Below are 27,838 nucleotides of genomic sequence, written 5' to 3'. Positions count from 1 at the left end.
CCGCGCCAGAGCGGGCGCCGCCCGCGCCCCGCCATGTCGTGCGTGCATTACAAGTTCTCCTCCAAGCTCAACTATGACACGGTCACCTTCGACGGGCTGCACATCTCCCTGAGCGACCTCAAGCGCCAGATCATGGGCCGGGAGAAGCTGAAGGCGGCCGACTGCGACCTGCAGATCACCAACGCGCAGACCAAAGAAGGTGCGTGGGGTTCGGGGGCAGCGGTGATGGAGCGGTGGCTGCTCGGGGCTCGGAGCTGTTCCTTTGTAGCTGCTGCTCTCACAGCGCCGTCCGAGCAGTTCTGCGTGCGGAGCACGGGTTCGTGTGCGGCGGTGCTGCAAAAGTTTGGCTTTCCTGGAGTTGTAGGTAAAATGGGGGAGGTGGGGGGCAGGATGGGTAACCCTAACAAACCTGCCAGCTTTCTTTGAAATCTGGCAGAGGAATGTGAAGGTTATCACAAGGAGTATAGCGCACGGCTCATTTGAATGAGAGAAGAAAAGTGTGTTTGATAACTGAATTTTGTCGTCAATTTCTCTTTGCCCCCCCCTTCATTGGAAGGTGCTTTGCTGGTTTTTTTAACGCCTTTCATTGAAAGCAAGTGCCCCTTGCAGTAATTGCTTAGAAGCAACAATTTGTATCGAGTGTATTACTGAGTTAATATCTCTGCAGACCCTTAAAGCCTCTCGCACAATCAGCCTTCTGTCTAGCAAAATTACTCTGGGGAATTCCTGTTAATGTAAGTTTTCCAAACAAAAGACGCCGTAGTTGCTGAGCATCATTTCATCATTCTTGTCTAATTTTTTTTTTTTTTTTCCTTCACGGCATTTAGTGTTTGCTGTATCAGGGCAGTCCTGAAGTTTTATGGCAGAACATTTGCAGTGAATCTATGTAAGAAATGTTCTTCGGGAAGTCATACTAATAAATAGTATTTGATTCTGTGGTGTGAATATGGGCTTGTGTTACTATGATGCTTCAGTTTGGTAATCTGCCATCCTGATAAGTTTGAATATGATGAAAGACTTCGGAGTGTGACTTTTAAGAAATAAAAAGAATTGTATTTTCATTCGTGCAACGTTAAACCTTTTTCTTTACCCCCACCGTGGTTCTGTGTGTCAGTAGTTCTTTTCTTTAAAAGTTGTAAGAGAAGAAAGATGCTTGTAAATGTCCCCTCATAAAGTATTACTGCAGCATCCATAGTGCGAGATTTACCAGGGTGTTACTTTGTTTTCATGTGTAACCAGAGTCCAGGGATGGAAAGGGGTTTGCCTCGCTAGAAGCTGGTGTGGCCTCAAGATGAAGTTAAAAAAGAATTGTCCTGGGTCCTCTAGGCAGGTTTTGTTGCACTTTAACCTCTGCAAAATGAGTATCAAATTATAAATCTATAACTATAAAATATATCATTTTAAATTCTATATTAGTGATACAGGTGCTTATTGAAGCTTTCCTAAGGGTGTTTTCCATGTGAAAAGGCAAAAATCCCTCTGTGGTTTGCAGAGCATAGCTGGACAATGTATTTTCAAAATCTATGTCTGTCAAATCATTGGTTCATATGCATAAATGTGAATCTCAGTTTTTATTAATCAGATGTAAATGCTTAAATTAACCTGCAGAAATTAAAATAACAACTAGACTGGGATATTCTACGTAAGTGGGATGTTAGGAATTCTTCTGTGTGGACATAAGTATTGGGTTTTTGTAACTTTGTCTATTCAGGAGTCCTGAGTAAATGTTAAAATGATCTTTGGAAAGAACAAAGTGACCCAGGAGTGGAGATGCACTGCATATTCAGATTGGTCCAAGATCCTGGAAGCTTTTACAGTTCTGGAGCTGTTACTTTTCCTAATGGAAAGCTAGTAATAGGAGAACTGCTAATATAGGCCAAAAGTACACAGGATTTTAAATATCAGTGGGAAAAAAGGATCTGATGGACTGTAAGATTCTGGGAATGCAAAGTGAGTGGGTGGGACCTGTTTTATGTAGGGGGTTCCTATTCCATACCTGCTATCAAGGCATATTCTCTTAAGCCTGTGCTCGAGATTGGTGCTTTGGTGCTTTTAACTTGCCTCCATTTCATTGGATCTGGATTTTTTTAACTTGACTTCTATAACAGTGTTCCTAGAATATTGTGGAAGAGCTGCAAGCTCCGCAACTGAGGTTTCTTGAGTGCTCTTCCTGTGCTGTGACATTCTGAAACAGAACACTTGGAAAATGTGCCATACTTACAGGGGAAAATACAAAGAAAATAAACCCAAAAGTTTGCTCTGAACTGATGTGGGGTGGCTGAATGGTTTTGAGGCAGAATAGTGCCCCACCACTTCAGCTGACACCACACCAGAGCCCAGAGGGCCTTAAAGCAGGGGCAGGTGGTGTAATGCGATTAATGATTGGGAGTTGGGTGGATTTGATCGACTCATCCCTTCAGAGCAGGGCAGGGGCTCTTGTGGGGCACAGTGCTGTGTGGAAACAGTGCCGTGGAGATTCCCTGGGCTGTTTGACCTCCTGAGCCGGCTTGTTCCAGATCAGGGATTCCTGTTCTTGGGGAAGCACAAAATCCAACACGAGTGGCCCTGTCTGTTACTCTGGAAGTTTCAAGGCTGCTTTCATAGCCAGCTACAGCAGTGGCTTGTCCCAAAGTGAGCAAGTGGTGATGATGAGAACAGACTTAAATCCTGTCTAGGGAGAAAATGTGTTCCAGGGAATTCCCTGTGTTCTGGTGGGGACAGCCCGACATGTTGGCAGGCATTGCAGCTCTTACCTGCGCATCCTCCCCCCAGCAGCTGCTTAGCTGCTTTTTCCTGCCCTGGCACACCTTGGCTTGCTTTCCAAAGACTCCTGGTGAGTTCTGTATCCACCTGAGTAAAAACATCTCAGAGTGCTCAGAGCTGCTTGGGCAATGCTGGCAGATGAAACCATGGATGAAAGCAGGCCAGAAAATAACGTGGGAACTTTTGTCAGTAAGTTGTTCATAGCATACATAAACACAAATTATTAAGCCTAGCAGAAATTCTTATAATAGATAAATTAAAAAGTGGGGGTTTTAAATTGCTCATTCAATGTGAAGCAGCGTAAGCTTGCCAGCAAATCTGAGCTCTTTGCACATTGCTGTAAGAAGGCTGTGGACACTAATGCAGTAGTTGATGTCAGATTTCTGTGTCAGTGTGAGGCAGCAGTCAGCTGACTAACTAACTAGTTTGCCTCCATTCATGCCTTGAAATACTTCTTTATCTCGACTCTTTCAAGCTACTATTTTCTTGTAGGATAAACAGCAAGTTTTAGACTGTTGTGTCTCTTCTGCTCTAAGCTTTAATATCCAGATCTTTCTTTGTTTTTACAGGCATTTTGGGTTAGTTGGGTACTCTTAATCTCAGCTCAGATTGAGAAATTCCAGTAGCCACTTCCTGGCCATCACTGGTGGTAAAACAAGTTTGTGCTATATGGGAGTGGGAATGAACAATGCTGCTGCCTCCAGCTTGGAGCGTTTCTGTTGGAGCTCTGCTTGGACACGTGTGAGCAGTAGCTGTGTGCAGTTGGCCTCACTGCTCACCTTGAGGTGTGGAGTCATGGGGAGACCGTGACAGGCACAAGTAGAAACAGCTGCTCTGGGCTTCTAGAACTGCAGCTGGCACCATCTTCCACGTGTTTGTCTCGGCCTTAGCACTGCCTGAGCTCCTTCTCCATCAGAAAGTCCTGATGTGGCCTCTTTGACAGGTGGCTGTGTGAGGAGCAGAGCTCCAGGGCTTGTGTCAGGATGTGGCTTCTGTAGGAGCTGCTGTTTCTGTCACTGCTAGTCCTTTCACTCACAGTTTTAAACTGCTCTGCAGTCCAGAGGAGTCTCGCTGTTTAGTTCCCTGGGGGGACGATCAGGAATTAGTTTCAGCTAAATGATTTCTCAGTTTTCTGAAGAAATGTTCTGTTAGTTGGAAATAGAAGTAAAACTTTAATTTCATGGTTGAAGTGATGTCTTCTGCCAGGTATGTTTTGGTCTAAGGGAGGTTCCTGCCTGTAGGAATAATATACTGAAAAATTGAGCATATATTGTGAGATACTTGTATTTTATGTGTGATCGCTGAGCAAACTCATCCTGACAAAGCTTGACTAGATACATAACAGCACTGGGTTTCAGACCAGTGCTCTGATTCAGTCTGCAAGGGTAAGGGATTGGAATAACTAACACTGCAGGCGCATCACAGGGAAGGACTTCTCATGGTGCTGTACAATATTTAGTCATATACAGCCTGTGTAAGTTCCATATAAAAACCATTCTTATGGAGCAGGCTTTGCATTTTAAGTTTATTCAAAGTGTGTCTGAGAATTGGATTTTTGTTTGGGCCTTATGTAAAAGGTCAGGGGGCTTTTCTTCTTTTCAGACAACCATCACAGTACAGGCCCAGGCAGAGCAAGGATGGCTCCAGGCGCATGCTGTTTTCCAAAGGCTTTTCAAGACTTGAGAAGTCATTTTGTTTGAGTCTCTCTCCTCTACAGAGAGTGAGTGGAAAGAACTTGTGTCCCCTTGGTTAATTCAGACTGCATAGTGAGCTTAAGGGAGGAGCTACCACTTTAGTTTGAGCCACTTCTGTCCTACTTGTGAAAGTAGGCTCAGAAACCCCCAAGTTTTTGTGCTCCAAACTCCAGTGCTGTCAGTTTCAGTTGCATTTCTCTGTCAGGCCCTTAGCAGCTGCCCAGCCTGGTTGGGGATGGTGCAGCTCCAAGCACAGAGCTGGTGGCTCTGCTGTTCTGTCAGGCCTGAGTAGGGTAGCAGAGGGGAGTCAGGTGTACTTAACAAGCTTGAAAGCATGTTAAGAGTGCTGCAGAGTTCCCCTGCTTTAGCTGGTGCCTGGTTTGTTCAGGACAAGTACTCACAGACTTTACAATCTGCTTTATGCCGGTGAGGCTCAGCTTTGGTTTGTTTTTCTCCAGAGATCTCTTGGTTTTGTAGCCAGACAGAAGCAAAACCAACTTAAAACAGATCAGGGAAAAACCTCATGCATTATCATACTCTGCTTTAGTGTCATTTGAAACCGTTTTGCTCCTGGCATTCAAACTAACTTTAAAAACTGAAAATGATTTTGCTGCATGTGCTTGATAATCAAACCTGAAGATTCCTTGACAGGTGCTGCTGGTGTGTTGAGAGGATGAAAGCTTGATGTTATGTATAAAATTTTGCTTTTAGATCTGTAAAGGGATTCTCAAAAGTGCTCTGTAATTACATATTAAATACATTCTTACAAATCGACTAATGCTTTTTCTGTATTGTTGTTGTTTCCAGAATACACTGATGATAGTGCTCTGATTCCCAAGAACTCATCGGTGATTGTGAGGAGAATCCCCATTGGAGGAGTTAAGGCTACCAGCAAAACATACGTTATGTAAGTACAGCAAGCATTCTCTTGTTTGGGAGGGGTCAGTGTGCCCACCTTTTTATTGACAGCACTTGCAGAGTCACTGGGGTTGGAACTTGCTTGTTAAAACTGCTGCTGGTGTTTGTTGTCATGGGGTAGCTTTCAATGTGTCTGTCCCAAACGAGACTTAGATTTTATTGTTCAGACACCAGCAGTGGTAACTTTGGAGATGATTCTGTTGAGCTTGGTTTGGAGTTTATTTTTTGGAGATTCAAATTTTTTGTGATTCCTTTTCCTCTTCATGGGGAGATTCCTTATAATATGTGTCTGCCTTTTTAACAAAGACAGGTACACATTTATGAACTTAGCATTTGTTCACGTCTCAAATGAAAGAGTTTGATTCTGGGTGTTGGACTGTCACCTGCATTTGGGGGAGGTGGGGCAGGATATGACAAGTATTTTTCTGCCTCAGACATGGGGTGGGGGGTATATAGTAGTTGTAGAGGAGAGAACAAGGGTTGCCAGCTGGTGAATCTTGCAAACAAGGAGTTTCATTCCTAAGTGATTCCTGTGTGTTTCCTAAACACACAGAATCTGTTTGAGGCAAGAGATAAAGAACCATACCCTAAAGGGTACTGGCTTTTGTGCAAGTACCATGAATAAACAGTTAATCCTGTCCAAAGTCAAATCTCAGAAGCCGTTTAGCACATTACCAAATGTGCTGGTTACCTTTCTGAGTCTGTCTGTACCCGAGCTGGGATCTATGCTCCATGTTTTAGTTCTGTATTTCTGAGGTTTACACCTGATTCTCTGTCCTCAGTATTGATTAAAATCACAGATACTCAAATGCAGTCCTGACTCCAGTATTTTGACTGCATTGATGTTTTCGTACAGTCCTGATCTCTGATAGCTACATCAGCTCTGTCGGAATGGGCACGTTTTTCAACCTTAACGCTGTGCCTCTTCACCACCAGCAAGAGATATTATTAGCTTGTGGTTTTGCCATGTCTTTCTAATGTTGGTTCTCAGGAAAGTACCCTGAGGAGTTACAGTGTGTCTTGAACAAACAATACAGCAACATCCTGGTACCCATGAACCATTTGCAAGCAAAAAACCCCGAATGGATGTGGCTCTGCATGTAACCTTGGGCCATGTTACTGCAGGAGTTGGTGCAGTGCTTCCCGGCTCTCGCTCGGGATTCTGCCCCCACAGCTTTGTGCTTGTAAACACAGCCTTGCTTTGGGGCTCATTTCAGCTGAGTGCTGTCCTGCCAGTGCACCTCACCTGGTGCTGTAAAGCACTCCAGAGAATCAAAGCTGGCATCAAAGATTCTGTCAGTACTGGTGTGGGGGGATCAGCAAAGAATAGCACTGCTGTGGTAGAGTTGAAAATTAACCAGGCAGATGAGCCTTCTGTTCCCCAGCTGGAAACACTGCAGAAACCGCTGGCGGGGTGGTTCATGTTTGGGGATGGGGAATGTCTGCTGGAACGGTGAGAGGCCTTCAGAAAGGCATTACTCACCTTGCAGTAAATGGCTGAAGCAACTATTGTGTGGTAATCCAAAGTATTTCCGTGTACCTCCTCACCTTCAGGAGGTATAATTGGGAGGCTGGAGGTGTTCAGCAGTGGCAGGAAGCTGAGCCTCTCCATTGGCATGTGAATTCCCCAGCAGCCTTTGCATTGCTTCTGCTCATGGGACTCTTTGGATGATGCGTGGATTGTTTGTTAGCTCAGTGGCTGCATGTGTGGTTCATGGTGAGGAGCATGCAGGTCCAGACCACCAAGTATGTGGAATTTCAGCAAGTTTTCAAATGTAATACATATTTCCTAAAATATTGTAACGTATTCAAGATTATCTTATAGCAAATTCTGGTAATTAAGACCTTTTTTTTTGTCACAGGACTCCTAAATCGCACAAAATCCTAGAAACTACTTTCAGGTGACATTTCTACTACTACTTTTAGTCAATATAGCATATGTAACATGTTTAATATTTTGGCACTTTGATGGCTAAATATAGTAGATCTCTGAACACAGTGCTTGGGCTTCCACAAAGAAACACTGTTCTAGCACTGTTCAGTGCTGCTGACACTGTTATGTTGCCCCTTTGTCACGTAACTCTGTTTTTCACTTGAGCAAACTTGCACTTGTAGATTATCACTGTTCTTTCACAGAAACTGAAGCCCCGTACCTGGTACGTGTGTGCCTTACCAGGGATGTACCTGTTGGCCAAAGCTGCCCCATGCTTTGGTGATTGATTATTTAAGAACACAGAATTCTAGTACAGACTTCATGGATTTGATACTTAGTGAGCAGAGACAAAATGTCTCATGACTTCCTCTTGCACTGTTGTGTTCTAGATCTGTAAGTCTTGAGTAATTTGTGACAATGTAGAAATGTGATTTTGGGGAGTTTTTTAGTTGCACCAAATGTACCAAGAGAGAACAGTTTATGTTACAAATAAATGTCTATGTTCACTAGAGTATTGGAGCATAATGTGATGTTCAGGTTCTGGAGTGTTTGTGTCGGGTACAAGTGATTTGTTTTAAATTCTGATCACCTTTATTTCTTCTTCTAGAAGTCGAAGTGAGCCAGTGAGTGGAACATCAAAAGCAGTATGTAAAAACACAATCTCACACTTTTTTTCCTACACACTGCACTTAGTTCTAAACAATGCAGCCTTTTATTAATTTGCCAAACGCTAACTTAATATATTTTCCAGTAAAACCTAGTGTATGTTGTAAATACATTGTATTTGATTCAGCATAGTAAAAACTGGGTAATGCCATCGTTTGCAGAGTTCTAATGTGAATATTGGTATTTGTGCCTAGTAATGCATTGTATTTCATATTGAATATGCCAGAATCTCTCCTGTATGACTCTGTGTTGTACAGATAATGTATGATCGTTTCCAGATCCTGTAGGCTCGAGGTTTGCACAGTGAACATGGTGCCATGTTCTACATCTGTCTGTCTATAGCTAGTGATATGTATGTTTGTATAGGTTGTTGTGTGCTTTTTGTTTCTTGCAATAAAAACTGTTTGGAGTGTATTTTTTGCCATTTTCACATTGTATCACTTAGCTTTTGTTTTTAAATACCTTTTTTTTGCCTAATGGTTTTTGAAAATGTTATCAAAAACCACTGAGAAATCATTATTGTGAAACTTGGTGCTGCTCCTTACTTTTGACTTGGGGGTTCAAACAAATACCAAACCCAGCATATCCCAGATGTTTTCAGGACAGTTCTGTGCAGCTAAATGATTCCTTCTTATGTCCTTAAATATTTGGGTATTTGTTCCTGAAACTGTGTAATTGAAGTGATATTGTTTGGGCCCTCCTGAGTACAGAAATGTCTTTAATAGCCTGACGTGAATTTCAATATCGCTGCTACACAGAGTGGTATTCTAAAGTTCTGCATTTGATCTCTCCCCTTTATCTGGTAAAGCAGTTTAGTTCAACAGTTTGTCTGCAATGACAATATGTAACACAAATTTTGGCACCAAGTTAGAGCCTGGGGCATTTGGGAGTGAAATCCCTGTCACTTTTCTTAACTTCTGCCTGCAGCACATTTTTGGGTCTGGGTGACTCCAGGGCTGTCTGCTGCTGTAATTCCCAAAGGTTAAGCCTTTCTTTAGTATACCACCACTTGGAATTCACATTTGGAAAAGGGGCAGCATTTTCCTTCAGATTTGCAAACACTTGTACTGCTGCTAACGTATAATCCCACGCGGAAACCCGTGCCTGGTGATGGGCTAGAACTTGGTGTGCCACTTGGGTCAGTACTCTGTGCAACTGTGCTTTTCCAATAGTCCTTAGAGTATCAAAGTACTATTTGGTGGGGTTTATTTTTTATCTTTATTTTAAATATAACTGCTTCTCCTTCACTAGACTGGTGTGAGGCATTACACTAACCCTGGATCATTGGTTCTGATCACTTGATCAGCTATTAAGATAACTTAATCTAGAAATTCCTGAACTCTGGGGCTGTGTTCTGGGAAGAATGCAGCCTCTGGTTCCCATGGAAACAATCAACTTCAAATTGCAAACTTACTGTGTGTAGGTCCAAAACCACTAAATGTAACATCCATAATTCTGTTGCTGATTGATTGCAATTCCTTTTGGAGATGAATGCCTCTCATTGTGAGTTGGAGTTAGTTGCACTGGCCCAGTGACCCTAGTAGTTAATGTAATGCATTTATGTAAACCACGTTTATAGTATTTGATCTAATTCAGATGGGTTTTTATTTCTTGAAAACAGTTCTTTTTCTTTTTGTTTACTAGCATGTGTATAAACACAAACCACATGTTCATAAATAAAGTTAACATTCTTTTAGCCTCGTGTGTTCCCTGGCATGTCTGTATTACATTGCTCAGTAGCATCTTACCATAAGCTAACGTAGATGTGTCAAAAAGAAAAAAGGAGAAATCCCAGAGTGGGAGGGAAAACAGTGTGAGTGAGAACTAACAGCAGGAAAGGAAAAGCAAAGCCATTCCCTGGTGTGCTCTGACTGTCCCCTGTCTGGGAGGGTGGAAGCTGTGCATCCCTCTGTACAGGCCCTCTCTCACTGGAAAAGCCCTGCAGCCTCAGCAGCTTCTGGGGCTAGAAACACAAAGAGTTTATTCTTAAAGTTAATTCAGGTCTTGGTGTGGGGGGATTGTTTGCCTTTTTTTTTTTTTTTTTAACACAAATATTTCTGCATGTATTTCAGAGCAGAAGCTGGGTCTTGTGCAGTTGGAGTAAATCACTAGGAATCATGTCAGTTACTGATGGAGAGTAAAGCTGCAAAGTTAAAATCAGTTTTCTTTTTTTAATGGATGCACAAAAGCTCCTTTTTAGCACTTGTTCTTTGTCATACTGTTGTGGCAGCTGCCATCCCAGCCTTGGCCTAGCCAAAGCCAGGGTGTGGGGCCTTTCTGCTGTAGGGTCGGTGTCTTGGTGTCCGGGGCTCCTTGGGGGCTGTAGGGCTGTAACAGGCTGAGCTGTGCTCACAGCTCATGGGGTGAGCACCAGGGGCACAGCTGTAGCCTCCCTGGCTGACCTTCTGTGTAGCCAAGCCTGGCTTTGGGGAAAGCCCTGTCATTTCAGTGTAGCACTCCAGCAGTGAGATCAGCCTTTTCCTCCTCTTTTCTGTCCTCTTGCCCACTTGGCTTCCTGTTAGTTTCTATTCAGTCTGCTGCAGGACATGAGAGTTACAACACCAGCTGTTGAGTTTAGGGTTTGGGGCTTGCTTTTTCTGGGTTGTGTTTTAGGTTTTTTTACAATATTTCTGCAGTGTTATCTTAGGGTTGCCTGCAAATTCATGAAGATGTTGTTGCTACTTGACCTTTTTGAGGGACTGCCAGGAAATAGTTCAGTAGAAGTCTAAAAGGAGAAAAGTTGAAAAAAATATAGGATGGTTGAAGGATGGCCGTGGACAAATGCACTGATGAGTACATTAACTATCTGTTTGCTGCTTCTGGCAACTGTTGAGTATCAATCACCTCCTTTAAGAAATCAGTCTGTTGTCTGCAGGCTGTATAATAGCAGCTTCCTGAAAAAATAGAGGGAAGAATTAATAGTTTATGAACTGTTTGTGTTTCAGTTCCTGGTCAATACTAGACCATTTAATGCTAGAGCTTTCCTAATTTCTTGGTTTTTTTCTAAAAACCACAAAATTGTAGCTGTGCTTGCCCTGAGAGAACACTGGTCTGCTTTTTCATGTGTAAAAGAGCAGCATATGGAGCATGAAGCTTCAAAATGCTTGTGCAGACCTCCTTTTGAACAGAACTAGGTACAAAGCATTCTGGAAGGAAGGAGAGATGAATCCTGTGGTACAACTTGCAGTGGAATGAAGGTCTTTTTGTCTAGATCTCTGTGTTCCTCTTCAAAGAAGAGGACTTTTAGTATCAAGGCATCAAGAGCTCTTTAGTCAGTAATGCAGAAATGCTGTGTGTACTTTCCTGAAAACACAGAACAGGAACAACTTAGTGGTGTGAGGAATCATCTTGTGCGTGGAAATACTTTTTCCCAGTCTGCTAAAACTGTTCCTTCAAATTCTCTGCTACATTAGGTAGTAAAGGATGGGACCTTTCTAAAGGAAAGATTTTAATCTCTTTGCTGACCTGTTTAGTAACTTCTTGGAGAGCTGTTCAGTTCACATTGTGAAATTTTATTCTACGTTTTTGAGCAAGTTAGATGTAATAAGCAGTGATTCAGGTATCATTCGGTGCTGTTGTGCTGGCTCAAGCTCTGTTTATGGCATGATAAAATTCAATATGTTGCAGAAGGAACTAGATTGAGTTAACCTTTTTACTTGTGGCAAAACTGCTCTTCAGCAGTAGTTGTCTGGCTTCTAGCCTGAGGATGTCATTCCTGAGAGCTGTTCCATAGGCAGCTGGGAGGAGAAAACTAGAGACAAAAATTCCAGGCTTGTGCTCTGAATCCATGTGTTTATCATGAAGAGTATGCTTTGCACTTTCCTTTGTTCATTTAGCACTGGGCTGCTATTAAAGATCAGGTTTGGTCTGATTGCAAGGAATCATCTAAATTCTCACTGATTTGGGTGGTAGGGCCTATGGTTTAGTAACATACAAGAAATCAGTTTTTCAATTTTTATAGTCTACTCTGTCATTACGAACACTTTTATTTAAATTATTTAATCAGTTGGTTTTTCTCCAGATGGCAGGTTGTGGCTGCTATTCTAGATTGGCTTTTATTTGGGTACTGACAGGAGGGGTAGAGTGTGTGTTTTGGGGCTGCTGGGGATGGCCTTCATCCTGACAGGCAGATGTGGGTTCACAGAATCATCACTGTGTGCATATAGAAATGATGAAACATTCACTGATTCATTTGCAAACTACACTAATACTATGTTACCTGGAGTGATACTTCTTCCTCAATTAAATATTTTTTTAAATCCCTTTTAGCTGAAAATTGACAGCTTCCCATTACCCTTTGGAAAGAGGTTCCTCTCTGAGATATTCTGAGCAATAAGTAGATCTCCAGTGGGGTTGGTTATTTTAATTTCTTCTCATAAGCACGTAGATACTCTTAAGCCATCATAGATTTGGACTTTGTTTTGCATAAACACAAATTACACGGGGTTGGGGTTTCCTTTGGGTGACACTCAGGGGGATGTAGTGCAGGCATTCAGACTATAGTAGAGGTTAACTATTGTTGTGTTTTGACTGTAGAACTTGAATATGTGTTTAATTTTTTGTGAACAGATTGATGACTCTTCTGCATCTATTTCTCTGGCCCAGCTTACTAAGGTATATATATATATATATTCTTGTCAAATACTTAAAAAGTGTTTGCTTCCTATTTTTAAATTGATACTGTGTTCTATAGGTGAATAACTGTTGTAATTGAAAGCCCCCTTTAATTTTTATTAATTTAAAGTATTTCTTTTAACTTTAAAATGTGTGTATATTTTGATACTATCCTGTAAAGAGTAGTTCCCAGTTTGGGAAGATAGAAGGGGAGTACCTTATCAGCCTCAGCATAATGTTGCAGTATTACTCATCCTCAAGACACAAAGAAGAAGCTCTTCAGAAGCTGTTTTACCGTTTTTCATACGTTTCATTAATTTTGCGTTGGAAACTAACCCAGTTTGTACAGAAGAATTTAATTGGCTGTAAGTTACGGACATTCCGGGGGGGTGTGACCAGCCACAAGAGAAGCGGTTCTGTACCATGGACAATTGCATGGCTATTTTTGAATCCCTAGTCATAGTTACAGACCCATTCTCTGAATGCTGCACAATTCCATAAATTTTGGGATCTATACAGTGGACAACCCGATCTAATTTGTTTGAACGCAGACTGTGTAAATTGTGTAAATGTACCTCATTGTTTATAGGAATATACCAATGTGTATGTGTGGCATCTGAGCAGCTGTGACCTTTTGAAACTGTTGTAATGACATGTTTTGCTCGGGAACTGCTTGCATTTTTGCTCACCAATGTGTAATTTGTCTGGGAAAGCACTAGTGACTGCACTGTGGACAGCCGAGTGCTCAACCACCAGTCCCTGAAGCTACAGGCAGTAGAGTAGGCAGGGCCTGAGGCAGAGCAGCTAGTTCTTTGTCATCAAGATAAAGGCTGGAGTTCATTTCTAATAAAAAGAAATCTCTTCCCACTGGTAACTTTTCCCCTCTTCACTACAGAAATTAAGTTGTATACATTTGGCTGAAAAAAGCCCCATTATCTATAAATATCTCTAGTTTGGAAGGTAGCCACCCAAAGAATTGGTCCCCATTAGTGCTGTCCCTAAATGTGTCCTTGGGTCTGTAACCTCATGTGAAGTTTTACTCTAAAGTGTGCAAAGCTGTCCAAGGGGTGGGGGTACACATTTAAGCTTTTGAGGATATTTAAGTAGTTCAGCAAAACGCAGGAAGATGACACCAAGTGGCTCAGCACTGTTACTCCCTCTAATGGCTCTAGTGCAGCCCGGCTCAGCACGGAGGCAATGTGTTAACAGTTCTCTGGTGATTATTACTATGTATGAAATGCCATATTTGAATTTTGGTCTATTCCTACTAATGTTTTGTGGCTTTTGGATGTGTTTTGTAAACCGTTTGGGTTCAAACAAATTAGTCAAGTATTATCTGTAAAGCTTTCTGTAACTGTTAATGGAAATGATTTCATAGTTGGCGATCCGGATTCTGTTACTGTGGAGAAACTGTGTATATGAAACAACCATTTAATAAAATGTTGAAACTAGTTGGTTGCTTTTGTGAATGAATGCATACAAAACCAAACCATGAGTGCTTGAGCTGAGTGATAGGTGCTTGAAGGCCCAAGTCATTTACAGTCACTCCCTTAGACCCTGCTTGTATCTGGACTAGTGTGTAATAAAAACATTTGAACAAATATGACTTAAAAATCAGCTAACTTCAGTAATTTGAAGGTCTAGTTGTGCAGAAGGTTTATATTACAATTTGTGTGTTAAAAGGACATAGTCAATTGGAAAAAACTGAGATGGTCTTCACTGTATTTAAATCACTTCACAGGAAGAAGTTAGGAGGGGGAGCGTGCAGTTTGCATTGCCTGCAGCTTCTGCTGGGCAAATCTCTGCTGAAAAGAATTTTGCCTTGCTGAGGGATTGTAAAATCCTTTGGTCCTTTTAATACTTGTGTGTCTGAAGCTGAGTTTCAGTAAACAAACCTAACTTCCCCACCTCTGCAGTTCTGTGTCCTTTTAATGCTACAAAATGTAAATAATGCTGCTTGTATCCATCTTAATTCCTTGTCCAGTGGAATGCTTCTCATGAATATAGTCTGGAGCTTAAAAATCAGTGTAAAAATGCTGGATATTGTTGTTTATCTACACATAGCTTCAGTCATCTGAAGGAAATTGGATTGGTTACACAAGTCTTGCTGTAAGGTACAAACAGAGCCTAAGGTTTGAGTGCCCAAGAGTGCTCTTTTCTAGTAGGTTCTCAGGCACATAAACATCATGTCATGGCATAAGGACTCCCCAGACCATCTTCAGCACAAATCTATTTGATATAAGCAGCTGCTCTCATGCAAGCTCAGCTTAGTGTAGTGCTGCTCTTTACAGGATTGGATGCGTGGTGTTGTCTTGGGCTGCGTGGGCTTAAATGTGTTTCTAATGTGTGTGTCAAATAATTACCTGTTGCACAGACTGCCAATCTGGCTGAAGCCAATGCTTCCGAGGAGGATAAAATAAAAGCTATGATGACACAGTCTGGCCATGAATATGATCCAGTCAAGTAAGTGTTGCTAACTTGAAACTTTTTCTTTGAAGTTGATGTAAAAATTGTAGAGATGGTTTGTTTTAAACAAGGGAGACCCATGAATCTCTTTTCCTTTTTTCCCCAAAAACTTGCAGTTACATGAAGAAACCCGTGGGGCCACCTCCACCCTCCTACACCTGTTTTCGCTGTGGCAAACCTGGGCACTACATAAAGAACTGTCCAACGAATGGGGTAAGACTTGGGGGGTGCTCAGTTTTTCATTTTTTTCTGTAGAGTTACATAACAAACGTGAATACTCACAGTAAGAATTGTGTCTTTTGGTGCAAAATACGGAGGTTACGTGGCAGTGTTGCAAAACACTTTGGATTTAAGAAAAACCTGGAATTGTAAAATTTTCTTTTTGCTAGGTCAGAGGCACTAAATATTCCCATAGACTTTTTTCTATGAACCCCTGTGCTTGATATATCTCAAAACAAGTTTCTCCAAGCCCTGAGTCCAGCTCCCTCTGAATTGCCCTTTGGAGGAGGAGCCAGTTTGAGGGATTTCACCCTTAAGGAACCTGTAGTTAAGCCAAAGAATGTCAGTGAGTTCAAAACATTGTTCCAGCCTCTGGAACACCCTGGCTGCGTTCATTTAGGGAAAAGAGTATTTTAGTCCAACAACCCTTACCCTAGGTAAGAGGAGAGGGTTAAAGGTTTTTGTGCTTAAAGTAGTCACTGAAATCTCATTTTCAGTGTGGTTCTTGAGATACGTCTGCCTTTCTCAACAGGACAAAAATTTCGAGTCTGTTCCCAGAATTAAAAAAAGCACAGGAATTCCAAGAAGTTTTATGATGGAGGTGAAGGACCCCAACACAAAGGGTGCCATGCTGACCAACACTGGGAAATATGCAATTCCAACCATAGATGCGTAAGTATGGGATTGGTTGGACTGATCCCAAAAGGGAATGGGAGAAACCTTGCGGAGATGCGCGAGTGGCAGTGCAGCCACATTGGCCAGCGCCTGGAGTTGTGGGGAGGAAGCACTGGCACTGGATCTCAGCTTTAAAGTCCATGCTGCTGCCTAACATTAAAGTGTGGGTCCTGCTGCTCCCACCCCTGGGAGCTGGTTAAACGTGGGGTATGCTGAGACTCTTTCTGCAGAACATTCCAGCAGCATTTGTCATTGGGGTTGTTCTCTCTCAGAGCTCCTTTTGATTCTAGTTTGTCTTTCAAAGGTTTCATGTAAAATGTAATAAAGCAGCTGTTGGACTGTGACTCCCTCCCTCAGATGTGAAGCAGGCTTAAGTTTTCCTGTTGCCATAAACTAGGAAAACACTTGTATGTGCTGAGCACAGTGGCTGTTCTAAAATACTCTTGGTAGCCCTTCTGGTTTTCTCACCTGGATGTCCTTTTTTGGAAGCTGTAACACAGACTTCTTTCAGTTGGAAAATGTCATTACTGGGAGACCAGCTTTATCCTGAGCCTCCAATTTACATTTAGCCTCTGGCAAAGGAGAGCTTGGATTCATGTCACCTGATGTGAGCTGTCAAATGTTTTTCTAGTCTGAACTGATTTCTTAGTTGATCCAATGAACTGGGTAGTTCTGCAGGAGAATTCCTTCCTCCCTCTTCTTGTATTAGGGCTATGGAAAAGTAGTTCAGACTAAACAGCTGTGTTTAGGAAGGCCAGTGGAGAGGGAGAAGAAAACCACATATTACCTTTTTTTTTGATAAAATTCAAAGCTTGGAAGAGTTTTCCCTTTAACTTCTTTCTTTTGCTTTCCTCACTCTACTTTCAGGGAAGCTTATGCTATAGGAAAGAAGGAGAAGCCCCCCTTCCTACCTGAGGAGCCATCCTCCTCCTCAGAAGAAGATGATCCTATTCCAGATGAGCTGTTGTGTCTCATTTGTAAGGATATAATGACGGATGCGGTTGTTATTCCCTGCTGTGGAAACAGTTACTGTGATGAATGTAAGTGTTACTGCCAAATTTGTTAATTCCAGATATCAAATTTGATCTGAGAGCAGAAGTAGGAGATAAGGAAATTGCTGTGTTAGTTCTGTTGAATACTTCAGCATGTCATGAGCAGGGAAAGACTCTTCTTGTGTAGATGGTGGAAAAAAGGCAGAAAGCTTTTTTCCCTCCTTAAGTTTCTAGTTAAATCCTCTCTACCTGCAGAAGAGGATGAGGGAAGTGCATATCAGTGCAGGTGGTTGCAGTATGAGATGTAGAATGCATTTATTTTGTTCACAGCCCTTTCCCTTACACAGAATTATGTCTCCAACCTTGGGCACTTACTGCAGACTACAAAGAACTGATATTGAGGCATTTCATCCACGTGCTTCCCTAGAGCTGGTTAAAACCTTCAGAAATCAAGCCTCATGGTTTTTTGAAATGTGTTTTATTCATTAACATGGAATGACTTTTTGCTGTACTAGAGTGGAAAAAAGACCAATTAAGCTGTCACATGCCAGTCTGCTCTGCATCTTTACATATTACCACAGTGAAATATTGACTCTCTGCTGTATGCTAGAAATTGTAGAATTTCAGAACAGTTTGAGTTGGCCTTCCACTAGACCAGCTTGCTCCAAGCCCCATCCAGACTGGTCTTGAACACTTCCAGGGATGCCACAGCTTCTCTGGGCAACCTGTTCCTCTGCCGTTTTTTTCCACTATAGAACATGAACAGCTTCATGCTTTCTGTTTAAGGCCATATTTCACCATTAATCATATGCTTGTTTTTGTAATTATTGAGAACCAAGAAAGTTTTTTTAGTTTGGCTATAAACTACTTAAATATTCTAATTATTCCCAGGTATTAGAACAGCACTGCTGGAGTCCGAGGAACACACATGCCCTACCTGCCATCAGACAGATGTTTCTCCTGATGCTTTAATTGCCAACAAGTTTCTGCGCCAGGTAATGTGGTGACTTTAGCCTGAACTCTTTGTTAAGAAAATCTATTTGTTAAGAGCTGAAAGGGATGAAAATATTAATTTAGATCTCCTTAAGCAAGACTGAACTCAACAAAGCTAAGTTTTCCTTTTAAATACATTATCTGTTTTTACAGAAGCCTACTGCTCATTAGAGACAATCTGCCAAATTCAGGACACACTTGTGTTTAATGGGATGTCCTCACTTTCAAATTGAGTGTTAACAACAAAGTACTTTTAATGCAGAGACTCTGAGGTACCAGTCATTGATACCAGAGTTCCATGGGATGTGTTCATAGCTATGTGTTAGTTGGTGTAGGATTAATAGCACTTACAGGAACACACAGTGATTTTCCTGTAGAAATGCTTTTGTTCATATGTCTACTGAAGTTTATTATCACCTTTTCAAACATGTTTCCCTACCTCTAGGCTGTCAACAACTTCAAAAATGAAACCGGTTACACAAAAAGGCTCCGTAAGATTCAGCAGCAGCAGCAGCAGCAGCAACAGCAGCAGCAGCAGCTGCCACCGCCGCCGCCGCCGCCGCCGCCCCTGATGCGGCAGACGATCACGCGCACCCTGCAGCCGCTGATGCGGCCGGCCATGGCCCGGCAGCAGGACCCGCTCATGATCCCGCTGGCCTCGCTGGCCTCCCGCTCCGCCCTCTCCTCCCTGGGCCCCGGGCCGTCCATGGCAGCTGGGCTGCCGGTCAATCCGTCTTCTGTGGTTGTCTCCGATCTCCCTCCAGCGGTGTCCCTCTCTCTCCGTGGGGAGAAGCCAGATGGACCTTTTCGGTAAGGAGGTCTGGAGATCAACAGCAATACAAAAGAAATCAAAATGCTTAGGTTAGATTTTTTTTTGAGCTTTGCAGCTAGCACCCTACATATCATTAGTGACAGCTGCAGGTCATTGTGGAAGTTGTGGTTCTGTTTTCAGTTGGAATGAGGACACTTCAGTAAGTAGAACATGTACCTCATGCAAGAATTTTCTTGGCAGTATTTCTGTTTGGTTCCCCTACCAGTCATTCAGCACAGGTTTACCCTGAAGGAGAGGCTGGTTTTGATTTGAAGTGGCCAGCCATTACTAGAATAGCCATTTATTTCCATTGGACCTTAGTGTCTCATTAATTTCTCTTTATTACTGAGGAAATAATATTTTCATGTAAAAATTTGTTACCAGTGTTTAGGGTTACATTCTTTAATCCTGCTGCCTTGGATGCGCAGAACCAGTGTGTCCAGGGGGCTGCCAGGCTCAGCTGTGCCATCAGTACAAGAATCACGATTCAAAGGAGCACAGAAACATTTTCAAATGGAATTTCAGTTCTTGCATCTTCCAAAGCTGAGGTTCAGTGCACAGGTTATATGGATTCTCATCCTTTCAAGTGCTGCTTAATCAAATACTTTTCCAGAGAGCTTCCTCTCTAAATGCCAACATCCAAACAGACTCCTCAGCAGTGCTTCCTCTGGAGCCTGCCAATTTCACAGGTGTAAATCTGGTGATTATTTTAAAATATTCTTTTTATTTAGTGAAATCAGCCTTTTCTCATCTTTATATTTAAAAATATGTATTATATTTCACTTCAAAGCAGTGTTTCAATAATAAAAATGTGTTGTTTTTGTAGTGATGCCGATGCTGTTTTGCCTCCTGCTCTGATGACAGCTGCTGAGCTTTCCAAATCTTCCCCTTTGTCAATCAGCAGTTTGTTGGAGGAGAAGGTAAATTTTATTTCAATACATACAATGATTCTTATATTCTGGTAGAGCTTGTTTTGTGATTGTTTGCATTTATTCCCAAGGGCTATCAGGTTCCTGTACTGAGACAGCCAGCAATACCAAGTCTTCTGGGCCCTCAAGGACAATCAATACCTACAACTGGTAAGAAACTAGAACTTTGGAATTTCATCCAAAAAGTTGTCTTCAGATAAACTTACTGGGATTTTTTTTTCCTGTCCCCACTGCAAAAGGTCATCCAATGAGAGCTGGTGCACTTCGCAGGCCAGGCTGGGAGCTGTAAGTATTCAACAGAAATTGAATGTATTACTAGTTGTAACTGGTTGTAAATTAATCCGTAATACTTCAGTTAGACAACAGCTGATTTATAATGAAATAATAGTTGTGGAGAATTCAAGTGGTAATTAATTTTCAAGTGGCTTCATTTAAATTAACTTTAACAAAGAGGACCTGTGCTTACAGTAAGATTACTGAAAAAATAAAACTCCAGTTCATAATTGAAAAGAAGATTCTGAATAATGAACACTTTTTGGGAAGCCTAAATTACATATAAAAATTAAATGTAATTAAAAGATCAAATGGAAATGCACCCTTTTGATTGCTGACTGAATAGGGCTGAAAAAATTGATTTCCCAGTAGAAATCACCCTCCAACATTCTTTCTTTAACAACTTAGTTGATACTGATTGAGCAAATTATTGAAAAATTAGAGGCTGTTATTTTTATGACAGTTTTGTATTTCTGCAGTTTAGTCATCTCAAAGTGCCAAGCTGCTTTTTCTCATTAGAGAGAGGAGCCTGTTTATCTGTTATCTCAGCGTCAAATTAGTCCTTCATTCATTAGAGATTTGTTACGGCCAGGTTGTAAGGGTCATTGTTTTTATAAAGTCTGAAAGATAAATCAAAACAAAATCCAGCATCCGTCCCCCAAATTATCTAAAATCTCAAATCCAGTAAACAAGAAAAAAACAATTCAGGGACAAAAACAGGCCAATGCATCGTGAGGCAGGAGCTCAGGAAACAAATGTGGGAGAGGTTAGGAGAGTTCTGAGAGGTGAGTTAATTCCTGCGCAGTGCTCGGAAGCCCGGGAGTGCAGAGCTCAAGGTGTGTCCAGGAGGGGCAGAGGAGCAGTGGGTGCTTGGCTCGTGGGAGATGGGGGTCTCATGGCAGCCTCGCCCGCAGTCCCAAAGCTGAGTGTAAGGAGAGAAGGCTGAGGGAGCTGCTGGGGCGAGGATGTGCAAGGCAAGTACGAGGCTCCAGGACTGAGTGTAGTGTCGAGTGAACAGAAAGCCGGAGACCAGTGAGAACCAGGAGTGCTCCCGCCGTGCTGCCGCTTCGCTTTCCTCTGTACGCTCAGGGCAGGCTGTGACAAACAGTGACACGTGTTTTTGGGTTTCTTTAAAGTTCAAATCGAGGACGCCCGCACAGTGACCGTGCCCAAAGGACTCAGGCCCCATCACTGCCAGCATCAGCACCAGTCTTTGTGCCTGTGCCTCCACCTCCCTTGTATCCTCCACCACCCCATGCTCTTCCTCTTCCTCCGGGGGTACCACCACCACAGTTTCCTCCTCAGTTTCCACCTGGGCAGCCTCCATCCGCTGGGTACACTGTCCCCCCTCCCGGATATCCCCCAGCTCCTGCAAACATGTCATCAGCTTGGGTCCCAACAGCAGTGCCAGCGGCTCATTCAAACACCATCCCAACGACACAAGCACCTCCTCTCTCTAGGGAGGAGTTTTACAGAGAGCAACGGAGGCTTAAAGAGGAGTAAGTATTTGGCTCGCTAACGTTGCCTTGTTTTCGTGTCTGTATCGGGGGAGCGTATTGGACTGCGGTTACACTAAAGTGCATCTGACCTAGCAAAAGTGACATAGTGTTTCTTCCAATATACTTTTTCATCGCAGATGGTAAATATGCAAAGCTAAACCAAGACAAATGTAATTCTAGAACTTTTCCTAAAACTTGTAGGAACTGTTTTTGCTTAAATAGGATGTTCACCTTTTGCATTGCATGCAGTAAACATTTTCTCATATTGGCCATGTTTTGTTTCTTGATGTCTTTTGTAATAAAGTCCAACTATAATTGTAATAAAGGTCAAACTTATTTTAACAGGGAAAAGAAAAAGTCCAAACTTGATGAGTTTACAAATGATTTTGCTAAGGAATTGATGGAATATAAAAAGATTCAAAAGGAGCGTAGGCGTTCGTTTTCCAGGTAACTGCTTTACATGTCCGTAATGGAGAAGCAGATTGTCTAGAGGAATCAGGAGGAGTTCCACTCCACCTCCCTGTCGTTAGATGGATTGGATGATTGAGGGATGAGCAGTGACAGGAGTGTCATATGCAAGTTATTGGCTCCAGTGTGGCAGAGATTGCAGGTGACTGAATTAGCATTGGGCAGCAGGCACTAAGGAGCGCTAAGCATCTGTCTCGCTAAGGTATCTCTGCAGTGGTATCCTTCACTGCCTGACAGCCCTGAGGAGGCCAGGAACAGAATAGCTGTAAGGGCTGGATTTTCAGCATCTCGCTATTCTGATTGTAACCGAGCAGTCCAAGCAGTTTGGAGGAGATAGGTGAGAGAAATCGTCCTCATTTCTGCTTTTGTCCATCTCATGTGGATACATGAGATGTTTGAACCTGGACTGCAGACTGGGGGCTTTCACTTGTTGGGTGACATTGTTAAATTTTTCTTGGGAATTAAAAGCTCAGACTTATTTGTAAGGAAATCTGAAATTGGTGAGGGACTTGGAGAGGAGGAATGATGCTAATGAACATATGAATCATGTGAAATGATTCATTAAAAAACAGTCGAAGAAAAACCTGAGGGTAGCTGCTGTTTTCTGTCCCCAAAAATCCCTTGGGCAGGAGTAGTTGCTAGCAGTGCTGTCAGGAGCTTTCTCAGAGTCATGGCACAGGGGCATGTGACTAGAGACTGAGGTTAGAAGCTTTTAGATGGGATTTTTCTTGCAATGCGGTCACTTGCCTTGGTTAGAGCTGGAGGGATGTGCAGGGCATTTTTGGGACACCTGCCTGGCAGTGTGGATTCCACAGGCCTGTCTGTAGGTCCTTTGCAGTATTAGGATTGTGCATCCTGTCCAGATTCCAAAAAAGGGTGCAGTTAATAGACTGAGCTGGCATTTTAACATTGGGCTTTGCTGTCTTCAGGCTACGTGGTGTTTTCTCGGTGTGATTCTGCACTGTGGCCACTCAGATTTGCTCTTTTTTCATCTTACTGCAACAAAAATGATTTGCACTGCATGTGGTTGCTGAGTAGTGACAAATGTGCGTGTTCCCGTACCAGTAGAGGCCAGTGTAACCACCTGAAATCTGTCCGTAGCTCTGGTAGCTCATGTGATAGAGTGAGTGGAAGTAGACTGACCCTTCTGTGTGTTCTGACACTAACAAAGCAGCAGCTGTTCTGTCTTGTGAGCAGAAACTTTTACGTGTTATCAAGTTCTTCAATTTGCAGTAGCTTTATGTCAGCAGCTGAAAGAAGCTTTGACATAAGCATGTGGAGAGGAAAGAAAAAATAAATGTGGGAGGAAAAGATTTGAGGAGAAAGACTGTTTGGAATTAACTTCATCTGGTTTTTCTGTTGTGTTTTTTTAAGGTCCAAGTCTCCCTATAGCGCTTCGTCTTACTCTAGAAGCTCATACACCTACTCCAAGTCACGCTCAGGTTCGTCGCGCTCCCGCTCCTACTCGCGCTCCTTCAGCCGCTCCCACTCCCGCTCCTACTCGCGGTCGCCGCCCTATCAGAGACGAGGCAAAGGGAAGAGCCGGAACTACCGCTCCCGCTCCCGCTCGCACGGCTATCACCGCTCCCGCTCCCGCTCGCCCCCGTACCGGCGCTACCACTCCCGCTCCAGGTCTCCGGTGTTCCGGGGCCAGTCCCCCACCAAACGGACGGTCCCGCAGGGCGAGGCCGAGCGCGAGTACTTCAACCGCTACCGAGAGGTGCCCCCGTACGACATGAAGGCTTACTATGGCCGCTCGGTGGACTTCAGAGACCCCTTTGAGAAGGAGAGATACAGAGAGTGGGAGAGGAACTACAGAGAGTGGTACGAGAAGTTTTACAAGGGCTATGCCGTGGGCGCTCAGCCACGGCCTCCGGTGAACAGAGAGAACTTCTCTCCAGAACGGTTTGGCCCGCCTGGGACCAGACGAGAGAATTCACCTTACACTCGGGGACGGAGGGAGGAGTATCCTGCTGGGCAGAGCCACAGGAATCGTAATGTAGCTGGAAACTACCCTGAAAAGCCTGGTAGAGAGAGCCATGGCATCAAAGATCCTGCAAAATCAAAAGAGAAGGAGGTGGAAAATCCACTGGGCGATGGCAAAGGCAATAAACATAAAAAACACCGGAAGAGAAGAAAAGGGGATGAGAATGAAGGATTTCCCAACGTTGAGCTGTTAGAAGGGGCAAGAAAACCAAGAGAGCCAGTTCCAACAGAAGATGCTAAAACAGACTCTCTATTCATGCTGCCAAGCAGGGATGATGCCACCCCTGTAAGGGATGAGCCCATGGAAGCAGATTCCATTGCTTTCAAACCAGTGTCTGAAAAGGAGAAAAAAGAGAAAGATAAGCCAAAAGCAAAGGTTGAGAAAACAAAGCGGAAAGTAGAAGTGGCGGCTGCTCCAAAGAAAGACAGCATAGCAAAACCAGCTAAAGCTTCCCAGGAAAAGGTGGACCCTGATCGTGAAAAATCTCCTCGAACGGAACCTCCTGTGAAAAAAGTCAAGGAAGAGCTGCCAAAGACAGACAGTGTTAAAACCTCTTCCTCTCAGAAGGATGAGAAGGCTCTTGGTACACCACGGAAGGCTCATCCCAAAGTGACAAAGGACCACCCAGAAACCAGACCAGCCAAGGAGGAGAAGGCAAAAAAAGAACATCCTAAAGAAGCCAAGGCAGAGAAGCCCTCCAGCAAGGAGGAGAAGTCAAAGAAACCTGCTGAGAAAAGCAAGCTTTCTGATGCCAAACTTGAGAAAAGGAAAAGAAAAGCAGAAGAAAAGGCTGATAAAGAACATGAGGCCACTTCTGCAAAGGCCTATAAACCTGAAAATGCAGAGTTGAAAACATCGCCCAAGGGGAAGGCCGAGTCTGAAGGAGAGAAAGGAGAGCGGACCCCAGAAAAGGATAAAGCTGCTTTTCTTAACAACCCGTCCAAAAAGATTAAACTTAACCGAGAAACTGGAAAAAAGATTGTGAGTGGAGAAAACGTGCCACCTGGAAAAGAAGCTATGGAGAAGCCTGAGCCCAGCAGCAGCAAAGTTAAAGCAGAAAAGACAAAGGGAAAAGCAAGGAGGAAAGTGACGGCAGCTGATGGCGCTAGCTCGACTCTTGTGGATTATACCAGGTACTTCAGTTCCTTTTCTTTCTTTCTTCCTCCCCCCCCCTCCAATTCTTTATGGTGCTTAAGGAAAGGAACAGCTGAATTTGTGCTAAACAAGGGAATAATCCATGATCTTCCTTATGAGACTATACTTGGGTCAAACTTACCTGTTGTTAAGGAAAGCGAGCAGTTTGTACTGCCCAGGAAGCTGGTTGGGTTCATTCATTGGTGATGCAAACACAAAACAATTAAGATATTTGTTGAAGACTTAAGATAGTGTCTTGGTAATATAAAAATCTTTTAAAATGTCCATTTTTCTAAGGAAGAACTGGGGCATAAGGATGAAACTTTGCCTGTCTGTACCTTTCCATAATTGCTTGCTTTCATGTTGAAAGAAGAATGGATATCTAATTTATCTGCCTTTGGGAGAAATAGGACATGAAGGAATTACCAGATCAGACAGTCCCCAATCTGATAATCTTGTGTCTTTCTTAATTAAATATATAGTAGCAAGATACTAAATTAATTGATTGCTCATAATCTCAGCCAGTGGACTCAGCCTTTCTCTTGTCTGTTCCCTTAATTGAACATCCTTGAGGAAAATGCTGAGAATTTAGAATTGAAACACAAGCCAATTTATAAAATGTTTCCAAAGCTGGCCGTATGTGCATCCCATTACTAATGTCCGTGTTTTTCCTCCCAGCACGAGTTCCACTGGGGGAAGCCCTGTCAGGAAGCCTGAGGAGAAGCCAGACACCAAACGAACTGTCATTAAGACTCTGGAGGAGTATAACAACGACATAACAGCCCCTGCTGAGGATGTCATTATCATGATCCAGGTCCCTCAGTCCAAGTGGGATAAAGATGACTTTGAGTCTGAAGAGGAAGACATCAAATCCACCACCCAGATGCCCCCAACTGTAGGAAAACCCACCAGTGTTATCAAACCTGTGAGTGCAAAGGCACCCAACCCCCTCAAACACACTGAAAAGGAGACAGAGCCTCTGGAGAAAATACAGAAAGCTGCAAAAGAGGCAAGTTATGAAAGCACCCAACACGATGCCAAGAGTTCAAAAAGTTCCGTGTCGAGTGAAAAAGGTAAAACCAAAGACCGGGATCATTCTTTGTCAGACAAGGACAGTTCTGAGAAGAGGAAGAGCAGTGTTCAGCCAGAAAAAGAGCACTCAGAACGCGCAGCTGAGCAAGGAAATGGAAAAACTGCATCTCAGTCTTCTAAAGATGGTAGATCTTCAGAGAAGCATGACAGTGGCCGTGGCTCCACTGCAAAGGACTTCACTCCCAACCGAGACAAGAAGTCTGACCATGATGGCAGCAGGGAGCACTCGAGTTCCAAGCGCAGAGATGAGAAGAGTGAATCAGCACGGAGGAAAGACTCCCCATCGCGGATCAGAGACTCCACGGCAGTGCAGAAGAGCAAACCAAGAGAGGAGCGTGTGGAGCCACCCAAGAAGGGCCCTGTGGAGGCCAAACGGAGCAGCTACAGCCCCCCGCGGGAGCGCAAGCCTGCTGAGCACAAAGCTGTGCACGAGCCCAAGCGCCCTGCTGAGGAACACAAACCCCCGGATAAAAACCCGGGCAAAGAGAAGGAGAAAGAGAAGGAGAAAGAGAAGGAGAAGCATGTCCCAGAAGTCAAGAGCAACAAGGAGAAAGAGCCAGGTGGAATTAAGCCACCAGTGAAACAGGACTCGCCAGAAGTTAAAGTGGAGAAGGAGAACGTGGTGGCGGGTCAGAGCGATAAAGGCGCGGCGAAGCCAAAGCCGCCGGTGAGCAGCGCCGCGCGCCTCTCGTCCGACCTCACCCGCGAGACCGACGAGGCCGCCTTCGTGCCAGACTACAACGAGAGCGACAGCGAGAGCAACGTGTCTGCAAAGGACGAGGAGGCTGCAGGGAAAACGCCCAAAGAGGCGAAGGAAAAGGCTGTGGATAAGGTGAAAGAGGAGGCGGCGGCCCCGGCTCCCACCGAGCAGCCAGAGGTGGGCAGGAGCCAGAGCCAGAGCAGCCCCAGCATCAGCCGCAGCCGCAGCCACAGCCCCTCCGAGAGCCAGACACGGAGTCACAGCAGCAGTGCCAGCTCAGGGGAGAGTCAGGACAGCAAGAAAAAGAAAAAGAAGAAAGAGAAGAAGAAGCACAAGAAGCACAAGAAACATAAGAAGCATAAGAAACACATGGGAAATGAGACAGAATTGGAAAAGAGCCAAAAACACAAACACAAGAAGAAAAAATCGAAGAAGAGCAAAGATAAAGAGAAAGACGACCAAAAAGTGAAATCTGTCACGACATAAACCGACAGATAATGAAAAAATGACTTAATTACTAAGTCATCTGTATGATCTTTGTTAAAATGTAAACGACTTCAAGCGTTGTAAATAATGACATGAAAGACCCTGTGCTGCACTTAAAATATTGCTGCTTGATTATTTGATTTTTACATCAGAGCTTTATAAAAGTGAACATTTTGTACAGAATTGTGAGTTGTGACCATGTAACATGAAAGGTTTTGCTGGGGCATCTTCTTTTTAACCACCGTTAATTATTTTGGGTGGAGTTTACTGTACTGTGAAGATTTTCACATTCGGGTTTTTTTTAATTGCCTGGCAGAAGCAGCTGGTACCAGTTACCAAATACCAGCGGATAAAATGCAGAATACATTACAGCCCTGTTATGTCACTTTTTGATTACAATAAAAAAAGTTTTCAATAAATGACCCAATGTGAGATTTCCAGTGGTAGTTGCACATGAGCAGAGAGCATCCCGAGCCTTCCCATTCCTGGAAGTGTCCAAGGCCAGGTTGGTCAGGGCTTGGAGCAG

At 43.4% G+C, this 27,838-nt stretch overlaps 1 protein-coding gene across 4 annotated transcripts; it reads left to right on the top strand.

Moving 5' to 3' along the window:
* Window positions 1-27,692, top strand: RBBP6 (RB binding protein 6, ubiquitin ligase). Of its 4 annotated transcripts, XM_084216721.1 has the most exons (18): window positions 1-199; window positions 5,265-5,364; window positions 7,238-7,276; window positions 7,916-7,952; window positions 12,544-12,588; window positions 14,963-15,051; window positions 15,171-15,267; window positions 15,806-15,945; window positions 16,816-16,988; window positions 17,832-17,935; window positions 18,379-18,743; window positions 19,571-19,664; window positions 19,745-19,823; window positions 19,913-19,958; window positions 21,083-21,445; window positions 21,791-21,892; window positions 23,288-25,033; window positions 25,713-27,692. In XM_084216721.1, exons 1-18 carry the CDS (start codon window positions 34-36, stop codon window positions 27,310-27,312), a joined length of 5,385 nt encoding a protein of 1,794 aa, XP_084072847.1. In that variant the 5' UTR covers window positions 1-33; the 3' UTR covers window positions 27,313-27,692. The 4 variants fall into 4 exon arrangements, with proteins under 4 accessions (XP_084072847.1, XP_084072848.1, XP_084072849.1 ...); XM_084216722.1 differs by lacking the exon at window positions 7,238-7,276; XM_084216723.1 differs by lacking the exon at window positions 21,791-21,892.
* The last annotated feature ends 146 nt before the right edge of the window (window positions 27,693-27,838 follow it).

Source organism: Fringilla coelebs, assembly GCF_963513975.1.
Source record: "Fringilla coelebs genome assembly, chromosome: 16".
Lineage (NCBI taxonomy): Eukaryota > Metazoa > Chordata > Aves > Passeriformes > Fringillidae > Fringilla > Fringilla coelebs.
Note: the sequence above shows the minus strand (reverse complement) of the source record. Positions and strands in the feature narration are given on the sequence as shown.

Bases quoted from the DNA above. Each gene is read 5' to 3' on its own strand.
- RBBP6 (XM_084216721.1), top strand. From the start codon at position 34: ATGTCGTGCGTGCATTACAAGTTCTCCTCCAAGCTCAACTATGACACG. The intron at 15,052-15,170 runs GTAAGTGTTGCT...AAAAACTTGCAG, and splicing joins CATGAATATGATCCAGTCAA to TTACATGAAGAAACCCGTGG. The intron at 17,936-18,378 runs GTAATGTGGTGA...CCCTACCTCTAG, and splicing joins CCAACAAGTTTCTGCGCCAG to GCTGTCAACAACTTCAAAAA.